We start from the raw sequence: 15,103 nt of genomic DNA, 5'->3' as shown, positions 1-15,103 counted from the left end.
CCCCACCCCCCACCCCTCTCCACCACACCTGCAGATCAGTAAGATGCACGATGGTGGCTGCTGAGGCTTTGGGTAATGTGTAATCTTTCGAGGAGCAGAAAAGCACGCCGCGGTCTCATTTCTCAGTGCAATTATCATTCTTTCATTGTTACGCTGTTAAATGAGGTGAACGAAGGGGACCGAGGTGTGGTTGTCTTTGATGGTCCCACCCCAAGTCTTCACACATAATTAAACAACCACATCAGTGTGTTTTCCCWTCATCGCAGCCATTACTGTGATCCAAGCCTTTTCCCTTTCAAAATGTAATGGAGCCAACTCTTCGGATGGAATGAAACCTCAATAAATGTGGCTCATCTTTTTTTTCCCTCCTCATCACCGGAAACACAAATCCACGATGAGATTCACGACAAGCCTCAAAAGTGATGAAAAGCAAGGCGGTGGAGCGACTCGCATCAGCTGCAGCGCTGGAGAGGAGCAACACCACGCTTGAAGCTATCACGAGCTGTCTCAAGGTAAAACAACAACGAGACGAGGGCTGAGGACTGAGGAGAGGAAAGTTTCCAAACAAGCGGGGTAGTTTGGAGTAGAGGAGCCAAGAGTCGGTGGGAAGGCGCTGCCAAACACCTCCAGTGATGCAGGCCTCCACTGTGGCACGGCAGCGAGCTCCCTGGCCAGCTGTCCTAGTTGATGCTCAGCATCAGAACACAAGCTTTCTAGAGGATCTCCTGTAGCAGCCAAGGCTTCAAAAATTCCTCTACAGATTTGCCACATTCTCAAATGAAGACGCATACTGTGACAGGTAATAGACTACACCTCCGAAGAGTTAGTCTCACAGGAGCTGAGAACAAAAAAAGCTTTGAAGGGTTTCTTAAAACCACAGGAGATGCCAAGATAATTTAACCAAAAAAAAAAAAAAAAACACCTAACCGAAAAATGAACTCAACACCACAAGCAACATTAATGTCTCTGTCTTACTTTTTGTAGCAAAAAATAAATAAATATTGCAGGTTTTGTTCTAGTTGTCAGGGAGCTTTTTGAAAGTAAACCAGGTGAAAGCATCAAAAATTAAAAGACCAACAGCGTCAGACATGATGACATATGTCTGGTTCTGAAACACTGGATTTGATTTAAAAGTTTCCAGCTGGCTGATGCCGTATGGGTCTAATTAAGCCCGAATGCATTTTCTGAAAAACAGATCTGAAACAGAACTTGAACTCCTATTAATCAGCAAGGTTTCTTCCTTGTCAGCCCTCTACGGCTTTAATTAAAAGTCCGCTGGAATGGCAGTTCACACATGTCACTTCCTATTTGAGGATTTAGGGATGTAACTAGGACACTCGTTATACAGAATACCACTTCTTAGATTGTTTTATTACACGGAAGACCTTTAGAGGCCCTGCAGTCAGGTAGAAAGCCTAGTCTGCTGTTGTTTTCCATCAGGTCTGTATACTCTACAGCACGTCAAACTCAAGGCCCGTGRGCCGGTGAATTCTGTCCAACCTGCCTAAAGCCCCGCCTCCAACAAAATAAATGTAAAAGTTGAAAGATAATATTATGCTTCCTGCCCATGAGCAATTTAGTTGCATAGCCAAACAAAGTGATGTAAAGCCAGCACTGAACTTAAACTACATCTCCCATAATGCACCGTTTTGAATGGAAATTTCCTGTCAGTATGTGATCCGAATTCAAGACATACCACAACTCCACAGTGAATAAGATTCTCTTACTTTTACCTTTAATAGTATTTCTGTAGTATTTATTTCACAATTAGTCAGTCTTACACGTAGTACTTTTTAGTGTTTATAAGAGAACGAGTTAAACAATGTTTCTATGCAGGAAATACCACATAGAGGTCATATAATGTTTGCTAGTACTGCTTAGCCTTAGCAGTGAGACAAGGAACGTGACATTTTGTGTTTTTAGTCAACGTTAAACACAAAATGTTAAAGTTAATTACAACTGGCCCTTTGAGGGCCACCATAACATTCATTTGGCCCTTGATGAAAATGAGTTTTACACCCCTGCTCTATAGTCTTTACCCCTGTGCGAAATTTCTGATAAAAGCAACAATTCAGTCCTTTTTTACACCTTATCAAAAACTCACAAACTTTGAACAGAAATTAGAAATATTAAGCGCTGTAGATGCAATCTTGCTGTATTTTATGTAAAAAAAAAAGAAAAATAGAAAAATAATGGATACAATTTTGCATTTTGTGGTTGTGGGGAACTCTGCCCAGGGGTAACGCAAATGTAGAGTGTCTCTGCCAACAAGCTGCAGCTGTGAAACATATGAATTGTTTCTCTCCCGCTGATGAGTAATGAGTGAGCGAGAGATAAAAGACTGTCATACTGTTTTTTTGTCATCATAAGGAGAGCATTGTTTTGTTAATTCATTTTCGGCTTTTGACGGCTTTCGTGGCCACGCCACAAGCTAAACCGTCTACGGATCCCACAGCAGAGGGTTTTGATTGCCGCTCTCTTTAACTCCTGCATTGTGAGTGTGTGCTTTTTCTGTGACTGAAACCCTTTCAGCCTCAGATTGTAGTTCATTTATAACTTAATTGCTGTGCTAGTCCCTGAAGCCAGTGGACATATTGCTTCTTCCTTCTGAAATGTCTCTCAGACTGCTCTGCTTGACCTTCGGGGCTCTTCTTCATCAGGTCCAATTTGCCATCTACAACTACCTCGCTAATTATGACTCCCGAACTGACCTGTCTGAGTTTGAGTCTTATGTGGGGGCTTTGATTAGCCTCCTGTTTTTATCACCTCTGAGTCTTCCATGTTGTTATCACGCTTTCTGCTGACAGCCCCATTGCCTCAAGGTTGCAGACTGCAGTGCGGCTGCATAAATTTGACATTCATGTCTTAGGAGCTGCAGAACCGCTTCTCCGTCAACATGCCTATTTGGAACAACTTTGTACAGGTCAAGACTCCTGTCCTGAAAATATAAAATAGCGACGCTGCAAGGAGGGGTTTATCTATGACAATTTGTGAAGTAGTTTCCTCTGAAAGGAAAAGCTGYAATTTTTTTTGATTATAGTAAACATAACATACCCTAAAAAACTCTTTTGTTGAGCCTGAGTCCAGAGTGCCGTAGGCTATTTCTGTCTGCTTGGCCAGATCTTCAGCACTTTCTATAGGTGAGACCATTCTCTCCACAGTCAAGAAGGCAGCCAGGTTGGCAGTGTAGGAGGAGATGATGATGAGGGTGAAGAACCACCACACACCACCGACGATACGACCTGACAGCGATCTGGGAAAAGACGAGGGTGAATGCAAAGAAAAGGAAATTAGTGTAATCAGAGTGACGTGTGGTGCCAATCAAGCCACTAATGTACCAGTTAAGTTTAAAGGGGCAATATCATGTAAAATCAACTTTTTTGAGTTTTATGTCATGTTATAACGTTATCCTCTCATCAAACACATGCCCAAAGCCTTGGTTTGACTCATTCATGTATGTTTGAGAAATYCTGCAGTGTTTTTAGGCAGCATTGCTGAGGAGCAAAACGACAGGTGGGGACCAGAAACGCCTTTTGGRACCAGAAATGCCTCTGTGTTGTGTACTTTTGGGACAATCTCCTCCTCTGGGACGTGTCTTTAAGCCGAACTTCCTCATGGCAGAGCGCCCCCCCCCAACTTCCCCACACACCCCACCCATGACTCCTGCAGTCTCTCAGCAGTAACAAAGCAAACAACGGGTGAAACTGAAAGTGAAACTGTCTGCTGAGCTCCTAACACTACTCACTCAGTGAAGCTCTTTTCAGATTCAAGATACCTTTGAGGAAATGTATTTTCAGATGCCAGATAAACTGCATCATAGCGCGTGAGCCCCGCCCCCCCAGCACTGAAATGGGCGGGACAGAAGCGGAAGGTGGTTCTAAAAGCGACAGAGGCCAATTTCAAGGCGTTTAGAAGAGGAAGTGATGAGGAGATAAGTTTATTTTCTATTTAAACATAAAAACAGCACTTTAATAACAACTAAATGTGATATAGATACTTTATTATGGTATAGTATTTAAATATATGTCTGAGAAACACATAATATTGGCCCTTTAATATATAAGTGATTGAATTAGTCATCATAATTTCCCGGTAAATCATTAAAACAAGAGAGAGCTGTGTCAGTAATGTAAAACAGCACAATTCCAAGGAAAGTAGAATGAGTTGTTTGAGTATTTTCAATCTACTGAAACAGTCAGGATAGAAGTATGGTCCAATCCTGAACCTTATGAATCTGTTTTTTTTTTTTTTGTAATTCAGAAATGCAATGAGGAAATTACAAGAAATGCTGTGTACAACTGCCGCAAAAATGTCAAATAAATTATAATGATCAAAGCAAACACAAAAATGAAGATGATTTTCAAGAATTTTTTCAAAAATATAGACACAGAACAAAACACCTCTGCAGAAATTCTAGATAAACCTGAGAACAGTCAAATAAATCAGTTTCACAAAACTCAAGCGGACGATTTCAAGTAGCTTGGATCAAAACAATGTCAAAACGTTTTCATAAATGCAACATCAGTGCGTGCAATTAATGTGTACAAGATCGAGGTGTGCAATATTTTGTATGCGACTTCACCATGTGCATCATCACTTCATGCAATATAATTTTGTACAGTATTAGTGTKTGTATAATTGTATTGTGTGCAATATAAACTGTGCAGCATTACTATTTGGAATATGTGTACAATATCAGTATTGTAAAATCTAGTGGTGTCCTAATACCTGAATGCCAGCATTTTTACAATCATACAAAATTCCCTGATATCTATAACATTTTTGAGACTGTATTTGATACTCCATTGAATAGTTTTTACATTTCATGTGAAACTTTTGTCAGTTCCATGTTTAAGAAATTTATACAAGTTGTAAGAAAATTCAGTTATTTTTATTTTAAAATGTTTCAACAGTGCCATGCTGATGATCCAATCAGAGGCGATGCAGCCTAAAAGGAAGGAGAGCCACTTCGTTCTAAATAAAATAAATATGTTTTTAAATCATTGTGTAAAATTCTAAATCAGTATTGGAACTCAGAATCGGCGAGTACCGAAACTGTAGTACTCCTATTTGGTTTGAAAGAAACTGGTATTTGGTATTGGGACACCCCTAKTAAAAAAATATTGTTGGACTGAGTAAAGAGCCATACATTCAAATGGTTGCTAAAAAAACTGTTGTGCCGCTCTATAAACTGGAATCTACTTGAGTTGACCCACCTGGGAGAGATGTCACAGCCCTGCTGCATGAAGGCGCCCAGCGAGAACCAGAGAGAGTTGAAGATGCCAAAGTCATTGGGAGGATCGGGGGGAGTTTGGGGGTCTTTGGTCTCATCCTGTTCCTCGAGGTTCCACTCATAAGGACTGAACCGACTGACCAGGAACAGGACCACGCTCACCCCAATATAGGCAAACACTATACACATCCAGATTTCATAGGCCAGCGGGTCCAGGAAGGAGAAAACACCAGGCTTGGACTTTTGTGGCTTCTTTATCATAATGGAGATGCCCAAGCTCATAAAAGGTTTGGAAAAGTCTATCACCTCCTCTCGAACCAGTGTAATGGTGAGAGGTGCAACGGCTATATCTGCTCTCTGGAAACAGGGGACATGCACAGCAAGCGTTAGTCATGACCTGCATTTAGAAAATGGGTCATTGCATGTGTGAATGATTGCAGCTGCTTTTATTTCACAGTTAACAAAATAAAATAAAATAAAATAAAATAAAATTAGAAATTAAGCCACAAACTGCAATTTTCAAAGGAAAGCTGAAAAAAGGGGGGACTCGTGCAGGAAAAGCAGAGTTGCTAAAATTTTACATATGGAGTCCAAGAACAGTAAACTCAATTTCACACATAAAGGATGCAGCATTTAGAGGTAGAAAAAAGAGAAAAAGCTCATAGACGGCTGGGACATGTTCAAATAGGCCAAGTGGAAACTGTTAGGGATGCACAATATAGCAAAACCATTTCGTGTAATATTACGTGTAATGTCAATATCACAAAAAAACACTCATTGAGTTTAGATGGGAGTGGTCAAATTGCTAAAACTCGAAAAGTGTTGGTAACGTCATTATGATCAAATAGAAAGGGAGGGAGGAAAAAAACACAATCCATTATTCCAATATTCAAAAATAGTATCACARTTACATTTTTGTAATATCGTGCAGCCCTAACTATTCATAAGAACAGGTGGGATTTTGAGTCATGTTTGACAAAATGCCACAAAGACGGAAAGAAAATTTCATTAAAAAATTAATTATTTTAGTGCATTTTTAAAATTAAAAGTATTAGTTCTAATTTGCAGGACGTGAAGACGTTGCTGAATGTAAAAATCTGTAAGCCCCGTCTGTTTACACTTCAACACACGCCATTCGGCGTGCATGGTTTCCAAATACATCTTATTCTGGCATTGTATTTTTTTTCAAGCTGTTTCTCTTTATCTCCCTCCTTTGCTCTGCTACTTCAATCACATTTTGCTATCAAAACACATCCATGGAGGTGGTGCTGCCTTTTTAGAAATCACAATGGGTTTTCCCTGTAAAAGCAAAGGAAAATAATTAATCACGTTAGACAATGCTGCTGCAGACTGCGCGCATGCGATTAATTAAATAATGCTTCTCTTCAAAGAAGCAACTACGCAAAAAGACAAAGCCCCCGTATTGTAGTGCAGGGCCATGTTGTCTCTTCATGTCGAAATGGAGAAAACGTCGAACTGAAGGAGCACAAAGGCAGCAAATGTTTTCTCTTTTTTTTTTTCTTTTTGCGAGGTCAAAGCAGGAGCGACACTAATAGAGCCGATAAACACAACTGTTTTCTTTTTCCCTGTCARCTCAACAACACTGAGAAGGGCTATWACCATTTACAATCAGTGGTGAGGGAAGCAAAACAATAAAGAGCAGCCGCGGGCCTAACCTTTAAAAAGACAACTAAAATCAAATTAATTCACTGGTCAAAATGTCAAAATGTACAAAACTGTTAGCGCCAGTCGACCTGCTGCAAAATCACATTTTATGGAAAGATTTGACAATGATGTGATTGGGATGTTTTTTTTTTTTACTCCTTTCATACATGGAGTGGATTTTTCCCATTTGAAAGATAATTTGGAGGCGACAGCACATCAAACTAAGCAATCTTTCAGGCTGATAGTTAGGATATTGAACAAGTGAGGAAACCTGAGCCTCATGCATTTTGTATTTGGCCCCTGCTCAGCTGCTGAGACCTCTGAGAATGGCAACCGGGCCGAGAAAAAGGGTGGGGGTGGGGCTTAAAGGGGGCATTCTTTGAAACACTTAAGGTATTTCCAAAGCTCTGTTTGCTGTAAAAGACAGCGTGTCCCTCGTCGCTAGTGTGAGAGGTTCCACCTCGTGGAGCGCAGCACATATGGATCTTATTGTTTCAGATCGCAAACCATCATTTAGCTGTTGACTCTGAAGCCGATTACTCAGCTGTGAATGTGGCATATTCATCAAACGCTCTGAAACATTGAACATAATTACACAGTTACTTCAAAGACAAACAATCTTTCATTCATCAAAGTGATTGCAGTGTGTTAGCCATATGGACTCATTGTTTTCATGTACCTACCTCTGTTTCAACTGTAAAGGGAGAAAGCTGTCTAGGCTAAGCAGGAGGGATTAATTGCAATGAACAGCACTGAGAAATGATTTCATTTTCTCCGTCTCAAAATGATCACCAACTCCTCGGTGCTTGGGGCCGCGTTCGACAAATCCACTCGCAGCCGAGCTTGGCGAGACAGCGTCGGACTTTGAAACCGGGCAAGAGCTGATGAGCTCACAATGGGTTGGTGATCAGCTTAAGGCGGAAAAATGAGATCTCCTCTCATGTTGAAGTTCCTTGCAAACTGTCATGTAATCAGCAAAATCGAGACTCCCAGTACTCACCCCATAGACCAGTTCACCCACCATCCCGTTCCACATCTTGGTCTCAGGGTCTCGGGCTCCGTACTTGCCATCCTTTACTATTGACAGTTTGTACCTAATTCCAACATGTTTGGCAATCTCAGATGCTAAATCGACGCAGTAGCCTTCATATCTGTCATTCCCCTCCAGATGCAAAAAATTTTTCTTGTACATCACATACGGAGCTTCCTGTTGATTTAAACACACGCTGGTTTATTCACTTCATTGTTCACACGCACATACAGTTGTACAGAAATATGCAAACATGCGTTCGTGTTTTCATGCACATACACCCCACACACACCAAATGCACACAAGTACCTTTATGGCTTCAGAGAACATTACATTCCCTAAATTCGCACGGCGACTTTTCCTTTAACTCCCTACCACAAAATATGTGACTAATCTTTATTTTCACTTCAACAGAAACCACCCTGAGAAAACTTTGAATTTTAAACAGCACATTGAATAAAGAGACTATAATAAAGGCGGCGGTGTATCTAAGGTCTACACAAGGTGTCCTCAAGTGTCAGAAACTATGAGACACCAAGTTATCTTTGGCAACGTCAAAGATTATTTGCCTTATGAGTAAGTGACAAAGTCAGCATAAGAAGTTAGATGGGATGAAGGTGATGTGTAACACTGTAGAAAAGTTCTGAGTCATCCCTATTTTTTTATGTTTCGCTTCCCAGGAGCTAGACTTTGTTGCAATCTTTCAAAGAGTTCTTGATCAATATTTCCTCAGGCTTTCTAAAGGACTTTCAAAGTTTCTCTCTCTTTTTTGCTGCTTTTTCAACTTATTTACTGTCCCTGAACATTTTTAGATGAATGATTTTTTTTGCTAGTTCAGCAACTTAATTGTACCCTTGAGGGATGAACTAATATTGTGCTGACAGACAACTGACAACTTAGCAAAGAACCAGTTTTAAATCTTTAGGCCTTTTATTGCTATGMGCTGGTGACTTTGATAGTTTGCAGTCTGTCAAAAAAGACACATGTTTCTACTTCTTTAGTTAAATCTGTGGACAAATATCACAGACAATACAGTTTGGCAGACATAAAATATTACTTTATGACAAAGAAATGTGACTTCCTAACAGCTAGGCTAATATTATTGTAAATCACAGGATGCAAACCATAAACATAGGTATTTTTATATGCTTTAGATATTGAATAGAAAATATTAGAAATAAGCATTGCTTTGTTGTCCTAATTTGGTTTTTAGTTGGACAATTTTCAATTATGATATATCAATGTTTCATTTTGGGGGGTTGAAACCAAATATACAAACATCATTTGGCTTAAAAACATTCTTTCAGACTGTTTATCAAAAATAAATAAATAAAACTTCATACTGTACTTTTAACCAAAGCCTATTTTCACTTTAGAATTTTAAGAGCTGATATTGGAGAAATGAATTTTTGTCTCCATAAGGTAGTCCTCATAATGTCACCATAGATGAGAAACGCACATCAACACACTTTTGCRCWAACACACACACGCACACAGASTCAATTCATTATTAGCTGCTATACCCACACTCATGCAGTCATGCATAAACAGATGATGCCCTGTGAATGCACAAATATGCAGTGATAACAGCAGCCCGATCRTACGGTCACACTGCTCTCATCAAAGATGTGACAGTCAGCCGACACCCAGCCTTCATATACCAAACCCATTTTAGGGGCCGGGTGAAACTATGAGACATGATCAATGAGGTTTAATCAAAAATATGTTTTTGTTTGTTTGTTTGTTTATTTTTTTCCTAGGCCACAATATACTTTTTTAGAGCTGGGTGTTGCTGGCATAGGCAAGGTGTGGGTCAGCTCTGARGTTGAGGGGGGGCGGGGCTTACGAATGGGGATACGTTTCACAAGTAAATGCCAGAGACAGGAGCGGGATCAGAGAGTGCCCTTGGTTTCCTAGCATATTCAAGCACACTGCACCGACAATGTGCAGTTAAAAAGGCTCTTACATTCCCATAAATAAATATATATAAAAAATAAAATAAAAAGAGCTATTAAAAATTTATTAAATTAAAAAGGTGCTACTTTCAACCCAGAACAATGCAAAAATATTATAAATATATAAATATATTATAATATATTATGTATATAATATATAAATATAAAAAAAATCTAAACAAACTTCAAAACACAAATGATTAAAGTAACAAAGCAGAAGCGTGCTGTTTCATTCTTTGTTTTTTCATACCCCCCTCCCCAAATACACCATAGCAGCTCGTCCTTCTTTCTTCCTAAGCAGCTCATCGTTATCAAAAGGCGGGTGCTGCTCAGGAGAGCAAGCGTCGTCATTACAGCCACATACAATTAGAGTGCAAGGAGGAGAGCAATGGTTTGTTTGTTCTGTGCTGAATGTTTCCCCCTCTCCTTGGATCCGTTGAGCATTTCCTTCCAGTGAACGCGTGTTTACTCACAGGCTGYTAAACGCTTCCAAATGCTTGTTTGGATCACAAGTGAAATCTGCATTTCAGAAATACTTATTGCTTTTCTTTTATCTCTTCAAAATGTTTGTTTGCAGAGAMTGCGGCACTGCGCTCTGATATTATTGGGCATTATACAGGCAGTAACCACATTTTCAATGGGAAGCCTGAAACATTTAGTTGAGTAAATACAGTTGTAATAAAATAAATTTAAAATACGATGCCTCCCCCCTACCCCCCTCCTCCTAATGTGATCCGGGGGAAATGGCAGAGAAAATACTTCCCTTGCGAAGCTCTGGAGGGTGCTTAAATATACTTCAACACAGAACACATGGAGGGGGCAATACAAAATAGATTGGAGAAGCGATAAATGTGGGGGAGCACAACCAAATTTTATCCCTCTCCAATAGAATTTATTTTGCTTTGCCCGGCTTTTCGGACCACTGCAGCATCATTCCCCGGTCGTTCCGCAGCCAGTCTGTCCCAAGTGTCATCGGACATTTACTTGATGAGGAACAGACACGTCTACTTACGCATGTGTTTGTATGCTTTTTGTAACTGATGGAGTCAACCATTATCACTTACACCATTTATTGTGATGTCACTGCTACGACAGGCCACTAAAATATGGAAAACCAAAATGCTTTGACACCCACACGGATACAGTTGAAACACTCCCCACCCCACCCCCGCTACGGGGGGGGGGAGTTTTGTACCGACTGTTTCAACGTGTAGTGAGTGGATGGAAAGCAACACAAAGAAGATGTGGTTCTACCCGCCCAGGACAGAATGTATCACTCATTGGAATCAACACCATGACCTCGAGTGGCAGAAAACAAGGGGGAGGACACATTTAAATCTGCACGGAAAGTGTACCATAATAGTAGTGACCACAATGGTTCGGTTTTCCACTGAGGAGTCGTTGGAGCCCTGCGAGTCCAGAATATTTACAAACCCCGTGTACTCGTTCCAGTATCCGATCTGCGAAGAGAAAACAGTGGGTCGGTGAGGCATTCCAGCGCCTGGCGCCATAAAAAAGGGAGCATGCAAGGAGGGACAAATATTATTGGGAACTGCAGCGATGCAGACTCATTAAAACAACACCACATTTCCCTGAGGCACGCTGCCTCTATGCTAAAGTTCAGYTTAAATAGCAGCGAGTGAGCAGCCTGCTAATGTGGCCTGGACARCCTGAAGTTAGTCAAGAGTTGGGCAGGAAGTTGTTTAAAAATGCTCTTTTATGTTTTTCTGCCGGAATAGTTTGTGTGCAGCGTAAACAGTATAAACGTCATGCAGACAACCTCAGTCCTGCCTACATGCAGCTTACAGACATTTTAGCTAGTGTTTCAGCTAAATCACATGCTAAAAGCTAAAAGAAACAGAACACAAGCTAAGAGCTAAATAAGCAGAACCTAGTTAAAACCTCAAAAGTAGCAAAATGTTAGCTAACATTGGCAAAATACTAGCTAAAATTTGCAAAAGGATTAGCAAATTGTAACTAATAGCTAAAAGTGGCAATGGGTTAATTGAAATGTAAAGTAGCTTAAGGGTAGCTAAAAGAAAAAAAGAGATTGGTTAAAGTAGCAAAAGGCAAGTTAAAGCTAAAGTAGCAAAAACTAGGTGAATGCGAAAGTAATGACAGACTAGAAGCTAAAGTAGCAATAGGCCACATAAAAAATAACAAAAAGCTAAGTGTAAAAACATGCTAACAGAAAGGGTAAAAAATGAAAAGACTAGAGCTTAAACTAGCAGAACAGAAGCTAAAAGCTAAAACGGTTTAAGTACAAGCATATTAGTTAGTTTAGTTTATTCGTTTCTTTAAAAACAACAACATAAATTCAACAAACAACAAAAATACAAATCATAAATTAAATGCAACGTAGCAGAAGAAAAAAACTTATATCTGCCCATTTTTCTCAAATAAATAAATTCAATCAAAAAAGAAAAATATCAAAGTTTAAACTCCTTGAACAAAAATTCATGCATTTACATATTTCTCCAGCAAATTAATTGTCATCATTCTCTCAAATATATTATTAAAATGTTTATTCATTTAAAACAAAGCAACATAAATTCAATATTCAATAAAAATACAAAATAATACATACTGTATGTAGTATTCTGTCAAAGAGAACAATCTTTTGTTGGAGTAAAAACAGTGCTAATGCATTTTTTTAACAAAATACTTGTCAATAGTTAAAAAGTATCAAATCTACAGAAATAAACATCGTTCCTGTCTTCTGGATTAGCTGAATGTTTTGAAATATGATGACTAAAATAGCACGTGTTTGAAAGCAGCCAGATAGAAGACACATTAAAAAAAGAACAAAATGGTGTGAAATAAAGGATAATATTTCAGTTTCTCCTGCACGTCCTGGCTGTCGCAGTTCGTCTGCATCCTGCTGTGCAGATGCTCAAGTCAAATCACTGTCAAGTGTTTGTTTGCACATCTGAAGTAATGGCTGCTCTGGCTTGTGATGAAACGTGTTGCATCTGTAGTTGCTGGCTCAAAGTTTCCCTTTCACATCTGTTCTGCATTTGGTTTTTTTTTATTTTTATTTTTTTTTGGAGTCTGATCTTTTACTGATTGGGACAAACAGGTGTCCTCGACTGCCTTAACTTTACATTCCAAGAGGAGGTGCTAGAAAACAGCAAACTTCTCCCACTTTGGCTACGGCTGCGGGTGTAGTTARTGGCAGGGAAAGTTCCTTTATTACTGCATGATTGGTGGGCGATAAGGTTTTTGCCTTTGTCTGTTCTCATGTATGTATTTATTTATCTATCTATTAGCAAAATAATTCACGAATCAATGGAAAAAATTTAATGACATTTCCAACGTCGGGTGATAGGCATTCCTTCAAGGAAAGGCTAGGCCTTTGATTTTTTTTATATTGCTCCAAGCTCTTGTCTGACAGAGACATTAGAGAGGTGCTGCCTGTGGGACAAGACTGTCGGAGCCTGTGTCATGGAGTGCTGCTCCACAGATACCCACCCCCAACACACACACACACACCCTACCACCTCACCCCCACCCCGCAGGCAGCTGGGACAGATATCAGCTCGTACATCACTGGTGGCAGCGGCAGCTAAGAACCCTCATCCTCTGACTGTCACCGGGGCGACTGGGGCTGCAGGTCCTGACAAAGTGCTGACCGTCTCGTTTGATCTTCCCTCACTCTTCCCCACTGACCTTCTTTCTGTCTCCCGCCCTCGCCATCCATCTCCCTGCTCTCTCCGTCCGGCTGTTTGCGGACGGCTGTGAGGGCCGCGCCATGCTAATTGAAGTGTGGGCTTTAGATGCCCGCGAGGCAGGAAGCGTAATCACACATCATATCAGACTGAGCCCACACTCATCCGGYGAAGGAGAAATTCACAGCTGTCTTTCGGATCTCGGGAAGATTTTGAAATAAAACCAGGGGTCATCATATGGTTCTGGTTATAACGTGAATGCTCCTTTTGCAATTATTGTTTTACGGAGGAGCCAGAGGAATTCTTGGACACTCTTTACAGTAATTGGTTATTGGTATGGCAATTACTGTCAGGAGAGATGCAAAATCATATTCACTCTGTCCCTCAGCAACTAAAACCTTCTTTCTTTTCTTTTCTTTCTTTTTTATAATCTGGTTTTAGCTGTCAGATTGCAGGCTCTATGTGATTTATGGGCCTTTTAATGCCTGACTTTAACTCATCAGAGGTAGAGGAAGCCAGTCAGCATGGCTTGGTGCTTTCCTCTTTTGCACACAAAAGAGACGGACGTAGCAGATAGATACTGTAACTTGTTGCAAAGAGCCCCAATCCAGGTTTCAAGCTGAGCAAAAGTTCAGACCGAGTTCAGCATTATGCAGGTTTTTATGTGTGACACGAACCAAAACATGATGAGCTCAACTTTGCCTTAAAGCATCAGTTCCCAAACAGTCTTTGAAATATGTCTATTTTGAGGAAAGAAACGGGGGGATTATAAATGAGAAAAGCGTGTTTACAATTTATTAAAAATGAAATGAATGTAAAGGTTTGGAGCATAAATTCACAAAAATCAGTTTTTAAGTTTTTTTTCTCATAAAAATATTTCTTAACTAAGATAAAACAGACACCATTAAAAAAACAAAGTAATTATTAATAACAATCTGTATTAAACCATGAATTAGTTTTCTTGCATCCAACCTAATTTATTATTTAAATGTCAAACATGTCAGTAAGTTACCTGCTTACAGAGTTTTCTGGATTATCAGCACATGTAGATTTATTTGCTTTGACATTTAAAGTTGTTTACTTTAAAAAATGTAAAATGAGCAACAAGTTAAAAAAATATACCAGGAAAAAAAATAAAATGAATGTGGAATTTGATTTGGCCAAATAGTGAGCCCGCTTTAATATGTTACCAACAATGTTTATTGCCCACCGCCAAAGATGAATGGGCAATATGGTTTTTGCCTGTAWGTGTGTAGGTGTGGGTTTTTAATGAAACTTTCAGAAAATAATTGTTGGATGAATATTTACAACTGAAGAACTTTTGGAACCGATGAAAAGCAAGATGGCTGCCTCAGCCAACAAAATATTGGAAATACGACAATTTTACAGACATTGGGCCTCATGCAAKAACCGTTGTACGCACAGATTTGTTCTTAAATTGTGCGTACGAGTGATTTTACGAGCAGTCAGTCTGCTGTTATCCAGACGGGTTTTCTTCACTAATAACTTTATATTTCGTTAGTTTGAAGATATTTTGAGTTGAAAATAAATC

At 39.7% G+C, this 15,103-nt stretch overlaps 1 protein-coding gene across 1 annotated transcript in view; it reads right to left on the bottom strand.

The window, feature by feature from the left end:
• Positions 1-3,054: 3,054 nt before the first annotated feature.
• gria3b (glutamate receptor, ionotropic, AMPA 3b) overlaps positions 3,055-15,103 on the bottom strand; it is a gene marked incomplete at its 3' end in the record, with an annotated part of 129,869 nt that continues 117,820 nt past the window's right edge. Inside the window, 4 exon segments of the mRNA XM_014006069.1 lie at positions 3,055-3,253; positions 5,217-5,590; positions 7,899-8,105; positions 11,239-11,343. Of these exon segments, the coding sequence (XP_013861523.1) occupies positions 3,055-3,253; positions 5,217-5,590; positions 7,899-8,105; positions 11,239-11,343 (885 nt within the window).

This window comes from Austrofundulus limnaeus, unplaced genomic scaffold (genome assembly GCF_001266775.1).
Source record: "Austrofundulus limnaeus strain Quisiro unplaced genomic scaffold, Austrofundulus_limnaeus-1.0 Scaffold34, whole genome shotgun sequence".
In the NCBI taxonomy this organism is placed as follows: domain Eukaryota; kingdom Metazoa; phylum Chordata; class Actinopteri; order Cyprinodontiformes; family Rivulidae; genus Austrofundulus; species Austrofundulus limnaeus.
This window is presented reverse-complemented; position numbering and strand designations above follow the sequence as displayed.